A 20,747-nucleotide genomic window follows, 5' to 3' on the forward strand; every position below is an offset into this window, starting at 1 on the left:
TACATATGGGTTATGTTCCTGCATCTTGTTCATAAGGTGAACAGTTCAAAGGTCAAAAATATGATAATGATAATTTTGTAAATACTTATACATACCTGTAATAATGTAATAAATACTGTATTCTAAAATAAATATAGTTATAAAACATCATCTCAAGCAAGATTTAATGAAAAATACATGTTCAAGTAGTTCCACTATTCTTAAGTATGGGCATTCAGACTAGGAACTAAAGTTTATCCTTATGGGACTTGTTCACAAGTAAGAGCGTTCGCAGGACGTGTTCATAAGCTGGAGACTCCTAGCACTGAACTGAATGTATGATTCATTAAGCTATTACATCATTATACCTTTTTCTTTATTACACATTTACTATACACCATAATGTTTCAAATTCACCACACACAGCAAATGATTCCCAACATATAAATTACATCAAAAAACATTAAACCAAATGCATTTAAAAACATGAATCCAATTACAGTAGTAACAAAATGAAGTAAAATAAAAAGCTAATGAAAATGATACTGAAGTAAAAAGGAGCTGAACAGTATGTGGAATGGGATACCTCTGTGTGCAGATGTAAAGTTCTTGGGTAAACTCAGAGTTTCAGGGATGGGCTTATACAGCCATGTATGTACAACATATCAACTAAATGGGACAGCAATTTTGTCACAACAAATCAAATCATTTGAGTAACTTCTACATTTTTATAACCATGGGTTAACAAAATCTGCATGTATGGAGCAAAATTAATGCATGAATAAATATCCCTGAAGAGGAAAAAGAACACTGCCCATATATCTCCTGTGTGTTATAGATGGCAGCTAAGAGGGGTAGGAGGGGGGGGGGGGCTCAAAATTCTCCCTACTTCTACTACTTTCCAAAAGGAAAAGAGGAATAAGCAAATAAGGATATTTTCTCCTGTACAGTTCTGTCATCTGTTCTGAATACTATCTTGCTTATGTGGGAAATAGCAATAAAGTACGAAAAAAGGAAAGACATACATAAATATATAAAGTACTCATTAAAGAAACTGTCTTCCTTATGAATACAGTTCAAATCAAAATCCCTAAATAGCAGTCTTCAAAAGCAAAATGACAGGGAGTAAATTTTGGAAGATTAGTATGAGGGTTATTGTTAGCTCTGATTAATGATAACCAAAAACTATACCTCATCCTCAGGTCTTTCTAAGGTGAATCTTGTTAGAACAAAATATGGTTAAAGAATCTTTAAAATTTTTTTGCTAGCCACAAAAAAGGAGAAATTAATGATGCCTTTTCTAGTTAATCACACACACTCTCAAATAACCTGACTATATTTCAGAAACTGGGTTAATAAGTTGCATATTCTTTTAATTGTATCATCATGATGATGATTCTGTGTATCTTACAATTTGAGCTTAAATGTTTTCCATTCCATTCTTCAAGAGAGAAATGATGTGGACAGTGAACAGTTCTCTGAGAGATGCAAAGACAGAGCAACCACAAGACATAAAATAAAATGAAATTAGGCAAGGAACTTGCTAAAAAAAAAAAAAATGCGAGAGTACTTTTATAGTATAAATGGTGGATGAATGAAATAGATTGGCAGAAGTCATGGTTAATGCAGAAAGCATACATAAATCGAGGTAGCATTATTGTACAGAATGGAAAAGAGATGGGGCCCTACGAGTGTAAAACTTCCTCCCATTTATCACGATAAGAGTTGATGTGGAGAGTAAATGGCTTTATAAGAGATGCAGGGGCAGAATAACCACAAGACATAACATGAAACTAAGCAAGAAACTTGTTAAATAAGATACGAAGAAGAACTTTTATAGTACGAGCAGTAGATGAATGGCTGAGGTCATGGTTAATGCAGAAAGCATACATAAATCAAACTGTTACTATTGTAGAGAATGTATACGAGGTGAGGCCGTAAAATTGTAAAACTTCCTCCTATATGGTAAACACTGTTGCACCCTGCTCCACAGGACACAGCATTGCTATCCCCACTTCAGTGAGGTAGAGCCAGGAAAACACAAAAAAGGCCAACATTCGTTCACACTCAGTCTCCAGCTGTCATGTATAATACACTGAAACCACAGCTTCCTATACATATCCAGGCCCCACAAACCTTTCCATGGTTTACCCGAGAAGCTTCACATGCCATAGTTCAGTCCAATTACAGCACATCGACCCCAGCATACCTCATCATTCCAATTCACTCTATTCCTTGCACACCCCTCACCCTCCTGTATGCAGGCCCTGATCACTCAAAATCTTTTTCCCTCCATCTTTCCACCTCCAATTTGGTCTCCCGCTTCTCTTCGTTCCCTCTACCTCTGACACATATATCCTCTTTGTCAATCTTTCCTCACTCATTCTATCCATGTGACCAAATCATTTCAATACACCCTCTCCTGCTCTCTCAACCACACTCTTTACTACCACACATCTCTCTTACCCTTTCATTGCTTACGCGATCAAACCACCTCACATCACATATTGTCCTCAAACATTTCATATCTAACACATCTACTCTACTCCGCACAACCCTATTTATAGCCCATGTCTTGCAACCATATAACATCGTTGGAACCACTATTCCTTCAAACATACCTATTTTTGCTCTCTGAGATAATATTCTCACCTTCCATACATTCTTCAACGCTCCCAGAACCTTCGCCCCCTCACCCACCCTGTGACTCACTTCTGCTTCCATGGTTCAATCTGCTGCTAAATCCACTCCCAGATATCTAAAACACTTCATTTTCTCCAGTTTTTCTCCATTCAAGCTTACCTCCCAGTTAACTTGTCCCTCAACCCTACTGAACCTAATAAAATAACCTTGCTCTTATTCACATTTACTCTCAGCTTTATTCTTTCACACACTTTACCAAACTCAGTCACCAACTTCTGCAGTTTCTCACACGAATCAGCCACCAGCACTGTATCATTGGCGAACAACAACCGACTCACTTCTCAAGCCCTCTTGCCCGCAACATACTGCAAACTTGCTCCTCTCTCCAAAACTCTTGCATTCACTTCCAAACCCCATCCATAAACAAATTAAACAACCATGGAGACATTACACACCCCTGCCACAAACCAACATTCATTGGGAACCAATCACTTTCCTCTCTTCCTACTCATACACATGCCTTACATCCTCGGTAAAAACTTCACTGCTTCTAGCAACTTACCTCCCACACCATATACTCTTAATGCCTTCTACAGAGCATCTCTATCAACCCTATCTTATGCCTTCTCCAGATCCATAAATGCTACATACAAAGCCATCTCTTTTTCCAAGTATTTCTCTCATACATTCTTCAAAGCAAACACCTGATCCACACATCCTCTACCACTTCGGAAACCACACAATACTCTTCCCCAATCTGATGCTCTGTACATGCCTTTACCCTCTCAATCTATACCCTCTAAAATAATTTCCCAGGAATACTCAACAACCTTATACCTTTGTAATTTGAACACACACCTTTATCCCCTTTGCCTTTGTACAATGGCACTATGCATGCATTCTGCCAATCATGAGGCACTTCACCATGAACCATACATACAGTGAATATCCTTACCAACCAATCAACAATGCAGTCACCCCTCCCTTTTTAAATAAATTCCACTGCAATATATCCTCTCAATCAATACCCTACCATACAACTTACCATGAATATTCAACAAACTTATGCCTCTGCAGTTTGAATGCTCACCTTTATCCCCCTTGCCTTTTAACAATGGCACTATACATGGTTTCTGCCAATCAACAACATGTCATCCCCTTTCTTAAGAAATTCAACAGCGATACCATCCACTTTAGCCTTATTGCCTCATTTCCTCTGATGTAAGGCTTCCACCACCTCTCCTCTCTTCACCAAACCACTCTCTATGGCTCTGTCACTTTGCATACCACCCAGACCCAAAAACCCTACATCTGCCACTCTATCATCAAATGCATTCAACAGTCCTCCAAAATATTCACTCCATCTCCTCCTCACTTCATCACTATCTGTTATTACTTCTCCTTTTATCCCCTTCATCGATATTCCCTTTCATTCTCTTGTTTCTTACATATCTTAACTCCCTCCAAAACTTCTTATTCTCCCCAAAGTTTACTGATATCTGCTCATTCCAACATTCATTTGCCCTCTTTTTCAACTCCTGCATCTTCTTAACCTCCTGCCAGTTTCTTTTATACATCTCCAAATCATCTGCAATCCTTCCCTATAAGTATCACCCATATGCATCTCTTTTATCTTTCTTAAACAACTGTTCCTCATCCCACCACTCACTACTCTTTCCAATCTCCCTATCGCCTACCTTGTGTATGCTACTTGCCTCTCTTGCACATGCCAGAACTGCTTCCCTAAATAACTCCCATTCTTCACTCACTTTTCTTGTTACATATATCCTCACATTTTGCCATTCTACACCCAACAACTCCCGGTATTTTTTAACGAAAGAGAATAATGAGACTAAACTGGAGGTGGAAGGATAGGGTGAGAGAAATTTTGAGCAATCAGGGCCTAACTATCAGGAGGGTGAAAGGTATGCACGGGAATGAATTGGAACAATGTCGTAAACAGAGGTCGACTTGCTGTCTGTGGTCTGAACCAGGGAATATGAAGCCACATAGGTAAACCACAGAAAGATTTGTGGGGCCAGCTTGTGGATAGGAGCATTACATATGACAGCTAGAGAATGTGAATAAATACAGCCTTTTTTGTCTGTTCCTAATGCTATCTCACTAATGCAGGAAATGACAATCAAATATACGAAAAAAATAAAATACATTCAAAATTGACCCAGGACCTCTTTCTAAGAAAGGGTTCTAGAGCCTCTTGCAGTAGCAGCGAAATGATGAACTTCTTTGATGGGACAATACTTCCAGTGACACAGCCTTGTCATGTAACATCATGCAGGTGAAGTCCAGTAATACAAACACTCAGTACCTTAAAATTGAAGCAAAAATCCCCCCAATACAATCCCCCCTAACATGCATGGCACTCAATGCTATGCAACAGCATTAGACCTTTCCCATACAACCCACTCCATATCTTACCACCAACTCCTGAGTAGATATACAAAGCTTACTCCTACCTCACACTTCAGCTACCTGTATCTAAAGATAACTTCACTCCCAACAAAAAGAACCTTACAGACCCCACTAATCAGTGAAACCAATCCATAGCTCAGTGTCTGTTCACAGACCCCTTTCTTATAGACATGTATGGCAACTGCCCTTTTCCATTCCCTTGGCACTCTGCCTCTCTCCAGTAACAGCCTGAAAAGTATTCCAAGAGGTTTATCTAGCATATCAGGTAATGCAAGAAACTGTGAACAAGAATGAAAGCATTATTTACATATCTACAAATTCATAACCAACCTAGAAACTCTCTCAAAGAAAGGATCCTGATGTTACTTAGGATTTCCTTTTTAGAGCCTCTTGCAGCTCATGACTGTGCCACTCAAACTAGCACGGAAATGATCCAGACTTCTTTAGAATGACAAGTTCTTTGATGAAACTGCACTCCCAATGATACAGCATTGCTACAATGACTTTTCACTTGCAGTACAACCGCATGAAGGTGGAATCTGTTAACGCAGACACTGAAAACCTATGCACTGAAACAAAGATCCTCCCACTAAAATCCCTCCTCACCATGCTTGGCACTCAGCTCTATGCAATAGCACAAAAACCCTCCAACTCAACCCACTCCATATCTAACTACCAACCCCCAAGTAACACATATGGTGAAATTTCATCAGGACTATTCTGTTGATGTCTTATCTAGATATCTCATTGTTTCCTACAACCTCCTCCCCATTCCTTATCACTGGTGTAAGGGCTATGGTGTCTGCTACTTTGAACTTGCTATTCAGTCCATTACATATCATTACATCATCTTCAACAATTCTTCCCTCTCAGTCCTTAGCGTGTGTAGTTGTTCCTGCCTTCATAATATCTTTTTTTCAAGTTTCTTTGCTCCTTGTTCCATATCCTTCTATACTCAAGTTCTCTTATACTTTGCAAATGCTGGCTAACTGGAGTCCCATCTGTATCTTTGCCACTGCGCATCTCGAAGCTCCTTTGCTTTTTGATATCTCTTATTGAACCATTCCTTCCTCTTTCTTACTGTTCTCTTTGCATTTGAGGCATGAGATACCCAAGTTCCTACTCCTGTGCTGCAAATTTCACAGAATCTCTCTCCAAAAAAGCCCTGGTTCCTGGTTACTAAACTCCATTTCCTAATCTTTGCTTCCAGAGAAATCATTATGGTTTGTATAGATTCCACAATCACACCTCCTCTTCATCCTTTGTCACACCTCTGCTCGTTCTACATCCTCATTTACCACATGGCTAAAACTGAGCGTGACCTGATCACTTTTTTCAATTAGAGTACAGTATATAATATTCTCAATATCCATGATAGTATGTGTGAAGATAAGATCTAAGAATGATGACACATTAGTACCTCTCATCCTATTGTATTCATGGACTTGGTATTATGGGAAGTTTTCCTGTGTACACTTTTAAAACATGTCTCAATACATCCTTCCCATCCCAATAAGAGTTCAATGTCCCCTGTCTATATATTTGTAATTAAAATCCCTCATTACCAGTACTTCATCATCAGCAAGAAAAGAATGCTTTATGTACCATTTTCATTGTTCCTCCATTATCATCAATACATATTTGTTCTGGATCACTATAAGTGTATAGGAATGAAGATAGGTGGGTACAGACAGAAAATCAAAGTCAAAATGGAGGGAAGAAAAACATGATATGAAAGGGAATGGGTGAAAAAGAGTAGGTATGAACTGAGGAAAAAAGAGAGAAGATGGTACTACAGTATTAGACATTTCTTCACACCAGAAAGAACAGTGAAAAATAAGAACACCATGGTTATCCTTTACCAAACTTACTTGCTTTTGCTATCAACTGGTTGATTCATTACCCTGGCCTTGACTACATCAGCTGGGCAACCCAAAACGGCAGACACCAGCCCTGAAACTATGCTGTAAGACAAATAACACTAATACATATACTTCCTGTTCAAACTGCACATGCCATGTCTTTTGTCGATTGTTTGGACTTCCAACAAGGTATGCATCTTCAGTCAATCTATAAGGCTAAATTACTTACTTTCAGAAGTGATTCTGAGCTGGTAATATCTCCTTGTTGGAATTCCCGTAAAGTCCTTTGAACACATAGTTAAAAAATAGGTGGATAGGTATGAGCAACCTGATTAAGGGTATATTTTTTGACATATTAGTCCACAAGGAGTCAATAATATAACTGTCTACTACGTGGCATCCTAAATCAGCTACTCAGCCTACCACCAAATTTCTATTACATTCATACACAAAACCAGTCTTGTCCAAAGTGCGATGACAAGAGTCAATTTTGGCCAAGGTGGACCAGTCACACCCACCTGGCCCGGTCGTCAGTCGGCTGGTTCATAACCCTGGTCTTGACTACATCCACTGGTGTACCCATAGTAGCTCCTATCAGGCCTGAGCACGCACTGTAACAACAATACCATTCCACATATTCTACATTCACTCAATCAGCCCTTATGCTAGGTATGGTACTATGCACCATTTCTTATCCATTTTCATACAAGGAAAAAGAATTATAGCCTGGCATACATATAAATGAAGAGGAAATATAAACCGTCTTATAATGAAAGTAACATATATAGCATAAATGAGATAGTCATGATTAGGGCCTCAGCTGCCTGTGCCGTCTCAGATATATATATATATTTTTTTAATAAAAAAATAATATATATATATATATATATATATATATATATATATATATATATATATATATATATATATATATATATTTCTTTTTTCTTTCAAACTATTCGCCATTTCCTGCGTTAGCAAGGTAGCGTTAAGAACAGAGGACTGGGCCTTTAGGGTATATCCTCACCTGGCCCCCTTATCCGTTCCTTCTTTTGGAAAATTAAAAAAAAACGAGAGGGGAGGATTTCCAGCTCCCCGCTCCCTCCCCTTTTAGTCGCCTTTTACAACACGCAGGGAATACGTGGGAAGTATTCTTTTTCCCCTATCCCCAGGGATAAATAAATTATTAAATGGAGATAAACTGGAGGAAGTGAAGTGTGTTAGATATCTGGGAGTGGATTTGGTAGCGGATGGAACCTTGGAAGCGGAAGTGAATCATAGGGTGGGGGAGGGGGGCGAAAGTTCTGGGAGCATTGAAAAATGTGTGGAAGTCAAGAACGTTATCTTGGAAAGCAAAAATGGGTATGTTTGAAGGAAAAGTGGTTCCAACAATGTTATATGGTTGTGAGATGTGGGCTATAGATAGAGTTGTGCAGAGGAGGGTGGATGTGCTGGAAATGAGATGTTTGAGGACAATACGTGGTGTGAGGTGGTTTGATCAAGTAAGTAATGAAAGGGTAAGAGAGATGTGTGGTAATAAAAAGAGTGTGGTTGAGAGAGCAGAAGAGGGTGTTTTGAAATGGTTTGGTCACAGATGTGTGGTAATAAAAAGAGTGTGATTGAGAGAGCAGAAGAGGGTGTTTTGAAATGGTTTGGTCACATTTGGGCACATGGAGAGAATGAGTGAGGAAAGATTGACCAAGAGGATATATGTGTCGGAGGTGGAGGGAACGAGGAGAAGAGGGAGACCAAATTGGAGGTGGAAAGATGGAGTGAAAAAGATTTTGTGTGATCAGGGCCTGAACATGCAGGAGGGTGAAAGGAGGGCAAGGAATAGAGTGAATTGGAGCGATGTGGTATACCGGGGTTGACGTGCTGTCAGTGGATTGAATCAAGGCATGTGAAGCGTCTGGGGTAAACCATGGAAAGCTGTGTAGGTATGTATATTTGCGTGTGTGGACATATGTATATACATGTGTATGGGGGTGGGTTGGGCCATTTCTTTCGTCTGTTTCCTTGCGCTACCTCGCAAACGCGGGAGACAACGGCAAAAAAAAAAAAAATATATATATATATATATATATATATATATATATATATATATATTTTTTTTTTTTTTTTTTTTTTTTTTTTTATACTTTGTCGCTGTCTCCTGCGTTTGTGAGGTAGCGCAAGGAAACAGACGAAAGAAATGGCCCAACCCCCCCCCATACACATGTATATACATACGTCCACACACGCAAATATACATACCTACACAGCTTTCCATGGTTTACCCCAGACGCTTCACATGTCTTGATTCAATCCACTGACAGCACGTCAACCCCGGTATACCACATTGCTCCAATTCACTCTATTCCTTGCCCTCCTTTCACCCTCCTGCAAGTTCAGGCCCCGATCACACAAAATCTTTTTCACTCCATCTTTCCACCTCCAATTTGGTCTCCCTCTTCTCCTCGTTCCCTCCACCTCCGACACATATATCCTCTTGGTCAACCTTTCCTCACTCATTCTCTCCATATGCCCAAACCATTTCAAAACACCCTCTTCTGCTCTCTCAACCACGCTCTTTTTATTTCCACACATCTCTCTCACCCTTACGTTACTTACTCGATCAAACCACCTCACACCACACATTGTCCTCAGACATCTCATTTCCAGCACATCCATCCTCCTGCGCACAACTCTATCCATAGCCCACGCCTCGCAACCATACAACATTGTTGGAACCACTATTCCTTCAAACATACCCATTTTTGCTTTCCGAGATAATGTTCTCGACTTCCACACATTCTTCAAGGCTCCCAGAATTTTCGCCCCCTCCCCCACCCTATGGTCCACTTCTGCTTCCATGGTTCCATCCGCTGCCAGATCCACTCCCAGATATCTAAAACACTTCACTTCCTCCAGTTTTTCTCCATTCAAACTCACCTCCCAATTTACTTGACCCTCAACCCTACTGTACCTAATAACCTTGCTCTTATTCACATTTACTCTTAACTTTCTTCTTCCACACACTTTATCAAACTCCGTCACCAGCTTCTGCAGTTTCTCACATGAATCAGCCACCAGCGCTGTATCATCAGCGAACAACAACTGACTCACTTCCCAAGCTCTCTCATCCCCAACAGACTTCATACTTGCCCCTCTTTCCAAAACTCTTGCCTTTACCTCCCTAACAACCCCATCCATAAACAAATTAAACAACCATGGAGACATCACACACCCCTGCCACAAACCTACATTCACTGAGAACCAATCACTTTCCTCTCTTCCTACACGTACACATGCCTTACATCCTCGATAAAAACTTTTCACTGCTTCTAACAACTTGCCTCCCACACCATATATTCTTAATACCTTCCAAAGAGCATCTCTATCAACTCTATCATATGCCTTCTCCAGATCCATAAATGCTACATACAAATCCATTTGCTTTTCTAAGTATTTCTCACATACATTCTTCAAAGCAAACACCTGATCCACACATCCTCTATCTATCCCTGGGGATAGGGGAGAAAGAATACTTCCCACGTATTCCCTGCGTGTCGTAGAAGGCGACTAAAAGGGGAGGGAGTGGGGGGCTGGCAATCCTCCCCTCTCGTTTTTTTTTAATTTTCCAAAAGAAGGAACAGAGAAGGGGGCCAGGTGAGGATATTCCCTCAGAGGCCCAGTCCTCTGTCCTTAACGCTACCTTGCCAACGCGGGCAATGGCGAATAGTTTGAAAGAAAGAAATATATATATTTTCTTTTCTTTCATACTAACCGCCATTTCCCGCGTTAGCAAGGTAGCGTTAAGAACAGAGGACTGGACCTTCTTTTGGAAAATTAAAAAAAAAAAAAAGTGAGAGGGGAGGATTTCCAGCCCCCCACTCCCAAATATATATATATATATATATATATATATATATATTATCCCTGGGGATAGGGGATTAAGAATACTTCCCACGTATTCCCTGCGTGTCGTAGAAGGCGACTAAAAGGGGAGGGAGTGGGGGGCTGGAAATCCTCCCCTCTCCTTTTTTTTTTTTTTTTTTTTTTAATTTTCCAAAAGAAGGAACAGAGGGGGCCAGGTGAGGATATTCCAAAAAAGGCCCAGTCCTCTGTTCTTAACGCTACCTCGCTAATGCGGGAAATGGCAAATAGTTTGAAAAAAAAAAAAAAAAAAATATATATATATATATATATATATATATATATATATATATATATATATATATATATATATATATATATATATATAAAATGTTTCTTAAAATACTTCTAGCATGGCTAAGAATCATTTTATGAACCTAAACTGAGCTGATATAAACATAAAACAAACTAAACAATCTGCTATTTATAAATCAAAATTGTGTTCTGCTGTCTGTGAAGAAAACAATGCAAATTTTTTTCCCTCATTAATGGACTAGGAAAATTATATTATAACTATAAAATAATGAATAGTTCTGATGCCCTTGATAAATTCTTAAACCTGTCTAAACCAACAATTCCAATGGTTACACCTGCCAGTGCAATATTTTTGACAACAGCCATGTCAAGCTGTCCAAAAGTAATTAATTTCTTAATTAATATTCAAACAATATCATTAACACCATTTTTAAAAGCCAAACTATAATACCATCATAATGTGTTCTAAGTATGATCCGCTGTGATTTAGGAGGGGTTATTTCTTTCCTTGTTTTTTTCAAATCCTTCTGCTTTAATGGACTACATAGTTTCATTCTCAATCCCATATCCACTCTATTTTTCTAAATTCTAACATCATTTTGGCATCTCCTTTCTTACATTGTTCATCTCTTTACTAATTCCTACAATTTGTAACAACAGTTTAAAGTATGCTTGATCTTTGTTATTAGCCCTCTGTACCTCCTTATTCCATCATGATTTTGCTTTCTTTTTCATTCCACAGACTTTAATTCCATCATTCAAAGCAGCATTCCTGTTTCTTTCACATTCATGCAATTCATCAGCTATGTGTGACTTACAGTGCATAGGAATGACCTTTCAGAAATGTATAATCATAGAGAGAAAAGGTCTAATATTTGTTAAAGCTAGACTGGTTGGTAAGGTTATTTAATGTATGTATGACTCATGGTGAGGTGCCTGAGGATTGGCGGAATGCGTGCATAGTGCCATTGTACAAAGGCAAAGGGGATAAGAGTGAGTGCTCAAATTACAGAGGTATAAGTTTGTTGAGTATTCCTGGTAAATTATATGGGAGGGTATTGATTGAGAGGGTGAAGGCATGTACAGAGCATCAGATTGGGGAAGAGCAGTGCGGTTTCAGAAGTGGTAGAGGATGTGTGGATCAGGTGTTTGCTTTGAAGAATGTATGTGAGAAATACTTAGAAAAGCAAATGGATTTGTATGTAGCATTTATGGATCTGGAGAAGGCATATGATAGAGTTGATAGAGATGCTCTGTGGAAGGTATTAAGAATATATGGTGTGGGAGGCAAGTTGTTAGAAGCAGTGAAAAGTTTTTATCGAGGATGTAAGGCATGTGTACGTGTAGGAAGAGAGGAAAGTGATTGGTTCTCAGTGAATGTAGGTTTGCGGCAGGGGTGTGTGATGTCTCCATGGTTGTTTAATTTGTTTATGGATGGGGTTGTTAGGGAGGTAAATGCAAGAGTCCTGGAAAGAGGAAGAAAGAAGTATATTTGTTGAAGTCTTGTATAATCGCATTTCTGCGTTGCAGGTACGTTAAAACAGAGGATGGCCTTCTTTTGGAAAATTAAAAAAAAAAAATGAGAGGGAGGATTTGGCCCCAATCAATGTAAAATAAATTATATATATAATAATAATACAGTTATCCTAGGGTAAGGGGATTAGGATACTCCATTCCTGGGGTGCGTTAAGGCGAAAAAGGGAGGAGTGGGGGCTGAAATGTTTCTGTTTTTTTTTTTTTTCTGATGTAACCAAAAGAAGGAACAAGGGGCAGTGGGATATTCCAAAAAAGGGCCAGGTCGCTGTTCAACGCTACTCGTTGCGGAATGGGCATGTTTGAAAAAAAAAAAAAAAAAATTATATAATAAATTATAAAATAAATGTTTGAAAACTCGAGCATGTTAATCTGTAGCAAATGGCTATGTTGAAGGATATATAGTTACAAACAAACTAACTAATCTGTTTTAGAGTCAAATTGGTGTTTGTGCTGGAAGAAAGAATGCAAATTTTTTTACTCATTATGATGGAAATGTAGGTTAGTAACGTTAAATATGAAGTCGAATGCCCTTGTAAATTTAAATGTTGAAAACAAAATGCCGATGGTAGACACCTGCAGTGAATATTTTTGACAATGGATTGGCTGCAAAGAATGAAATTTCTAATTGAACATTAAGACAATATCATTGACGGCAGTTGAGAAGCCAGAATAAAGCGAACCAAATGTGTGTTAGAATGATCGGTGAAATTTTGGAGGGTCTTCCTGTTTTGCAGAGCGTTTGCTAATGGATGCAAGTATTGATTCTCAACCATATCACTTATTTCTAATTCAACATCTTTGGCATTTTGACTCAGCATGTACAGCTCTTGGTAATTCCCATGGTAACAACAGTGTAGTAAGTATGCTTGACTTTGTATTGCCCTCTGTACTTTATTCATATGATTTGGGTGGGGTTCGTTCACCATTTCTTTTTTCCATCTTCAGCGCATTCCTGTTCTTTCACAGACAGCAATCAATATAATAAGAACATAAGTAAAGAAAGACCTTTCAGATATTTAATATAAGAACAAGTCTGAGGTAAATTTTTACATTCTCTTATTTTGTAAATCTGTATTGCAAGAAAGTTTCAATTTATGCTTTTTCAATTATTATTAAATGAAGGATCATCTTAATGCCTCACTTTCTATACAGCAAATTAAGTCCGATACGTGGGGGAGGCGATTTAGCGAGGGGCTGAGCATCAATTCCTATCCATACATTCCACCATTCCATAAATGCTTTCCAGATCCTGTTAAGGGCACATACAGAAAGCACACAGAGATTTATACAAAGTTCAACACAATGCACCGGACAAGGTCTAATCCCTAATTATCAGAGTCCTACATACGCATCAGAAGTGTGCAATTTCTTAGGACCCTACCAAGAATGTTTGTGATGAACTCTATTGAAGTGGGTTACTGTAATAAAAAATACATTCATTGCACACTTTAAACAGACATTCACTTTTCATTACTACTGAATTTCCATTACTACTTCCCATCCGATCTTAACTTTTGATCATATGTTTCATTCATCATCCACTAAATGATAAAACTGTTAGACTGCAGTATCAAATCTTCTCTAGCACACCTCTTAATAGATATCTAGAGCAGCATATCCAATTACATGGAAATATTTGAATGAGACATATCCAATCCACCCTTAAAAACATGGACCAAATAATGTTATATCCTTTAACACAATACTTTCTCGTTCTTGTACAAAAGGCTAAATCTTCCAGTGCAGGAGACCACTCTTTCTAACAGTGAATCCTAAAACAGCATGTATGTAATCATCACCTTCTTTTATAATATTCATGTACATACACTTCTTTGAGTATATTATATAACCTTAGGAACCTTTCTATTGGGCACCAAGGCTGTGGTACAATCAGGAGCAGGTAAATGATGAACTTCTTTAGAGTAAGAAGTTCTCTGATGAGGCTGTGCTCCTTTTCATCCAATTGCAATGACATAAGCTGGCTTTACATTTTTGGTGCATCTCCAATATTTCTTCATAATAAGCCTCTACTCAACTTCAGTTATACTACTACCATCCTCTCTGATCTTTACTTCCAAATATTTCAACTCATCCAAAGATTTCAGTTCTTCACATGCAGAGTGATACTATACTGAGATCTTCCATTCTTTTCAAAAACTAAAACCTTACCTGTATTCACTTACAGCATCTTTCTCCTAAATATATCATCAAACTAGGTATACTCTTATCCAACTCTCATTTGAATCAGCTAATGGCATAGTATCATTTGCAAACAGCAACAGTGGCAACTCTCAGCATTTCAGTATCACTAAGAAGTGCTCTGCTATTATCTTACCTCATACAAGGCTCTATCCTTAAAAACATCAAATAACCATTGTGATAGTTGGTAGGTGTACCTGGCAGTGAGTCAGCACTTCATTGGTTGTCAAGATAGAATCCTCTGACTCAAGTGTAGCTGTCTTTCCACTCTGCCTCACCCACAAATGGACTGCTGGCATTCTGTCCACAAACATACAACCTTTCCTTGTCACACATAACACTTGACAACACTTAACTCACAACTCATTCTTCATTATCTAGATTTTCCTGCGGTACGTGCTATGTGCTAGCCTTGCCTTTTAGAAAAAAAAGCTAGTTGGAGCAACTGACAGAAGTAGTGGGTAGGAACATTAGATAGAAGTAACTGGTAGGAACATTAGGTGGGAGCAATAGGTACAAGTATTAGGATGGAATATTAGGTAGACACATTAGGCAGAAGTAGTCAGTAGGAACATTAGGTAGGTGCCTCTGGAAACACAGCTAGAGTTGTCTTCTACCAGTGGGCTGTTGAGGGTGAGGCACTAAAAGCTAAGAAGTGGCACTGGAGTTCACCAGTTATGGAGATCCTTTTGCTGTGACCATACCCCTGCAGGAGTTCCTGGAGGGAATGGGCATCAGAGACATTTATAGATAGATACAGAGATAGACATAAACCAACAATGACACATTACTACATTTATTTCAAACCATTCTCTCATATACCACCACTTACTCTCCCCTCACACATGTAATACTTCCTTGATAATAGCTTTTACAAACATTAAAAAACCTTCCTTGCATGCCATACACAATCAGAACTTCTTGAGAGCTTTCACTTCCCCAGAGCTTTCCTCTTCACCTTATCATATGTATTCTTTTTTACATCCATAAATGCTGCAAGCACTTTCTCACTCTTGCTTAAAACTTTCTCTACTAAGATATTAAAAAGGAAAATGTAAAAAAGAATAGGGGAAAGATTCTCTTACCTAGACAATGCATGGGTCCAGTAATTATCATAAAAACCCCATGAGGTAACAAAATATCTCTTTACTGAGTCATATGTGGTAAGGTCCCCTAAATTGACGAATGCTGATCGATACACATTGGGCATACAGCCCTTCCATAACCCACGAAGACCCCCTGCACTGTAGATTTTTACAAAAGCTTCACTAGCACTGTGAATTCTGGAAAAAAAAGAGAGATGTGAGAGGAAGTTCAGATATAACAAAGAGTAATTTACTGATGCAACTAACTGCCTCCCACCTTAGCAAGCGCCTGTTATAAACAAATGATCAATGGTCAAATCTGTATACATACACTCTTTAAGTTTCATTTTTTGATTCAATTACATTAGCTCAGGATCCCTTATATGTGGCTCCTGCAGCTTCAAGGCTGCACTAGATCCAGTTCGAGGAATGCCTTTAAAATAAAGTCCCTCAAAGAGTTTGTACTCCTTTTCATCTACTGATGATGATACAAACTTGGCCATAACATAACCTCATGCACGTGGAGTCTGGTAACACTGCTTTCCTGTACATTGTAATGAAATAAAATAACAAAAAAGAGTATCTTCACAAACCTCATTAGCAACACAGGAAAATGTCTATGAATACTGCAAATTTCTAGTTCCATAAAATACCAAAAAGGAAGTACAAAAGAATTATCAAGCAAAAAATAGTTTTCCTTTTGAAACTATCATAAACCTATGATTCACTTTTCAGACCTCCTTGACACAGCAGGCTTTCCTGACAGTCTGCCACACATTCACTGATTATATAATTTTGAAATGAATAAGCCATGTTATTCCATGTGTGGCGAGGAGGCGATGGGAATAAATAAAGGCAGACAGTATGAATTATGTACATGTGTATATATGTATATGTCTGTGTGTGTATATATATGTGTACATTGAGATGTATAGGTATGTATATTTGCGTGTGTGGACGTGTATGTATATACAAGTGTATGGGGGTGGGCTGGGCCATTTCTTTTGTCTGTTTCCTTGCGCTACTTCGCAAATGTGGGAGACAGCGACAAAGCAAAATAAATAACAAATATAAATAAAATATTTTTTTAGTTTTCTGCTTACTTTTTCATTCTCTAAATCAAAATATTTTTTCAAAACTGATTAAAGTTTCAAAGCTTTCCAAATTGGAAAGAAAGAACTATACTGTATAGTATTCATATCAAACACACATAAACAATAAATTCAAATATATACAGTATCTAAATACCCTTTACCATTTTGCTCACTTTCTTTTCAAAATCAGTGGCAATGCTGATAAATGGGTATCAGCAACCCTTTCACTGCAGGTGGGCATATATATACAATTAGTTATATCCAGTTCCCTGCTTCTACCTTCAAGGTGAAATATGCATCTATGTGGTGGTATCCCATGCAGATACAACTGTATATAATTTCATTTTCTAAACACTGGTCTGTATGACAGCTACACCCTTATGCTACTTAATAATTTGTGAAGCTCTGACTCTTTCACAAGATAAGAGAATTAGCAATGAAACCCTTAGTAACCACACAACACTTGTCTATGACAAAAATACTCAAAAACACCATACATGTCACTAAACATGCCTGAAAATACTCCTGAAATATTTTATATGCCTGGCAACATAGCAATATGAGTTAAATGGAATGCAGCAGACTTAAACAATGTTTCTCCTAGTTGAGTTGAAAATGAAGTTCTACTTTATTGTAATAACAAATTTATGGAGATATTTCTTTTTTAAATATCTGAGAATATCCCACATGCAGAGAGTACCTTGGGGATTAGGACTGCCGTGGTGAAAAGATTAATGGAGAAATGTGAATGTTGCAGTAAAAGTACAGATTCACTTTGATCACATCTGCAGTTAAAGAATTAACAAAGAAACAGATAGTTCATCATTACCAATGTTAACAAAGAAACAGATAGTTCATCATTACCAATGTCTTTCATAACTTATTCCCACTTCATATTCAATATTGCACATTTACATCTAATGATAAGACAATATGAAACCGTTAGAATACTAAGAGTTTACACTAGGAATGTGTAAAAATAACAGAAATTCAAAGATGTAGGTACACATTAATCATATTCCTAATAGGATCCAGCCAGTAAGTAAGGAAAATGAGAAGGTCCTGCTCCCTTTGCGTTTGAAATTAGGCATAATCCCAAAAATATATGGTACAGTGATCTTCCAACCATCTAACCCTATAGACTGGTTCATCTTGCATGAATTAAAGTATGCCTCTGTCCCTGTTGTTTCATCACAAACTTGGAGCCATAAACTAGCCATTCGCTTGAACATATCTCATTTTGCATCCTACTTTCATCCAAAACAGAAATCTTCATGCTGATGTTGTCTATGAAAACCACCAAATTTTTTCTCTATCAACTCCTTAGAGTTGATTTAGTTTAAGTAAGGAGTACAGTATGCTGGCCAATTCAAAGGTATCTCTTTTTATATGGAGTCTAACAAGGCAAGGGCAAAACATGCCCCAGTCATGTCAATACCAAAGGAAAAGAAAAAGAGCAAGAGAAAAAGAATGCAAAAATTTATCAGCATTCTACAAGTATTTGGAGACTTAACTCTTAAAGGTTGAAAGGTTACAGGAAGAGGGGAAGATGAAAGGAGGAAGAGAATTCCACAGCTTAGCCATTCAAAGAAAGGAGGATCATAACAGTCAATTCTTGAGAGGCTAGTCTACACCCACAAACTGTGGGAAGAAGCAGCCAGACACATATCTCATATCCAAACCTTCATTGTAGACACATGCAGACAGGTCAAGAGAGCAGTGGTCAATATCAAACCAAGAGAATAGGGACAGGGGAGCAACATTGTGGCATAGAGAAACGGATGATTGGAGAGAAGTGATGCATGGAGCATAATGAGATAGAAAGCTTTTCATTCCACTCTCTCTAAAAGAGAGTAGATGAAAGAAAAAAATAATTATGGCACCTTAAGGTTATGCCTAATACATATATATATCTAAATGGTTGAACTGTGGCGTTTTGAAATTTATCAGAGGGAAATAAGTAACATTACAAAAGAGATATAAGGTGATACTGATTTTTAGTACTACTAAATTCAATCAGGTTACTGCTTCTCCATTTCAAGATGTTGCACCGATCCAAAATGAGGGAAAAGTGAGGTGAGTAAGCTGCTGTTTGCAGATGACATGGCTCAAGTGACCTGCTCTGAAAAATTCAATTAGCTGGTGACAAGAGTCTAGTAGAGTGTGTGAAAGGAGAAATTTCAGAGTCAATATGAAGAAAATTATCTTATAGGGTAATGAGGTGCAACAGAAGAAAGGAAATGGATGGTGTGAATGTAACTTTGATTGGGAAAAGCCAGAAAGAAGTGCTGTGCTGTAGAGACATGCCTAGTAGTGGCAGAGGGCATTAAGAAATCTATGGAGAAAGAGATGAGTGTCTGTTAGAGTAAAGATAGGTATGTTTAAAGGTATTGCAGTCCTGACACTTGTATAGGAATATTAGTCATGAGTCTTGAATGCAAAAGAAAGAGGTTGGAATGTTGAAAATGATATGCCTGAAGATGATTCATAGTGTGAGGTGGCTGTGTCATATAAGGAAAGACAGCACAAGAGAAAGGGGTGGTAGTAAAAGAGACAATAAAGGCTTGGGTATTCATGAATCACTTCCATATACTCAGGTCTCGGAAGTAATTTTGGTACAAATGTTAAACAGAGGAAAGCTGAGGACATTGCAATGTGACAGAAGGTAATTGAGAATGCATCTATAATTATGGAATACATAGCATAAAAGAAAATACCTGTATGACAGGTAGGATAGAGTCTATTGCTAACAAAACCCATGTTTAGATCATTCTCAGCCTTAAGAAGTAAAAGCAATTGAGTTTAACTCTTCTATAAGGCAATTCCCTTAATACGTCTTGTATAAAATTCTGAAGTAAATAAATCATTCCTAGTACAAAAGAGATTTGCTTACCGTGGAGGTTTCCCCTCAAGGCGTCTTTTTCCCTCCATTTGCATCTGTACCTTGATCAAGTCAGCTGGAGAAGCAAGGAACTGAGCAATACCTCCAACTAGGATTCCTCCAACTATTGCCTGCCTTTTGGGTTAAAGTTTAAATCATTAATATCACAATTATCAGTACCAACAAACACATGAAAATATCATATGTTAAATAGGATGCTGGAAGTTGGCAACACAGGAGTACATAGCAAATACAGAAAGCAGAATGCCTGTTGGTCTATGATGATATTATCTGCAGGTTTTGCAATTACTTTTAGTTGGGATTACGACAGAATAGTAAGAAGGCTCTCTCTCAACCTATATGACTGCTATCCTCTGGAAGAAGAGGAACACAGGGGAAGACTTGATTATATTCAAGATTCTGCATCAATGTGAGAATGTTTCTACATCAGTTTTTGAACCAGATATTAAAAAACTACAGCAAACAAAGAGTCAAGACAGATATATCACTAAAGATCTCAAGAAATGTGAAAATTATGTCAAATTACAGAGGTATAAGTTTGTTGAGTATTCCTGGTAAAGTATATGGGAGGGTATTGATTGAGAGGGTGAAGGCATGTACAGAGCATCAGATTGGGGAAGAGCAGTGTGGTTTCAGAAGTGGTAGAGGATGTGTGGATCAGGTGTTTGCTTTGAAGAATGTATGTGAGAAATACTTAGAAAAGCAAATGGATTTGTATGTAGCATTTATGGATCTGGAGAAGGCATATGATAGAGTTGATAGAGATGCTCTGTGGAAGGTATTAAGAATATATGGTGTGGGAGGAAAGTTGTTAGAAGCAGTGAAAAGTTTTTATCGAGGATGT

At 38.1% G+C, this 20,747-nt stretch overlaps 1 protein-coding gene across 12 annotated transcripts in view; it reads right to left on the minus strand.

Annotated features, from left to right (window-relative positions):
- The window catches only part of Ucp4A (Uncoupling protein 4A), a 90,430-nt gene that overhangs the window by 19,293 nt on the left and 50,390 nt on the right, over positions 1-20,747 (minus strand). For 10 of the 12 annotated variants that reach the window (XM_071677470.1, XM_071677473.1, XM_071677465.1 and 7 more), the window contains 3 exons: positions 19,895-20,017; positions 15,908-16,105; positions 6,927-7,019 (listed from right to left, as the gene is read on the minus strand). In XM_071677470.1, coding sequence (XP_071533571.1) covers positions 6,927-7,019; positions 15,908-16,105; positions 19,895-20,017 — 414 coding nt within the window. Of the gene's footprint in view, positions 1-6,926; positions 7,020-7,435; positions 7,529-15,907; positions 16,106-19,894; positions 20,018-20,747 lie in introns of all 12 variants that reach the window. The other 2 variants (XM_071677463.1, XM_071677472.1) reach the window with 1 other exon arrangement.

This window comes from Panulirus ornatus, chromosome 25, assembly GCF_036320965.1.
Source record: "Panulirus ornatus isolate Po-2019 chromosome 25, ASM3632096v1, whole genome shotgun sequence".
Classification (NCBI taxonomy): domain Eukaryota; kingdom Metazoa; phylum Arthropoda; class Malacostraca; order Decapoda; family Palinuridae; genus Panulirus; species Panulirus ornatus.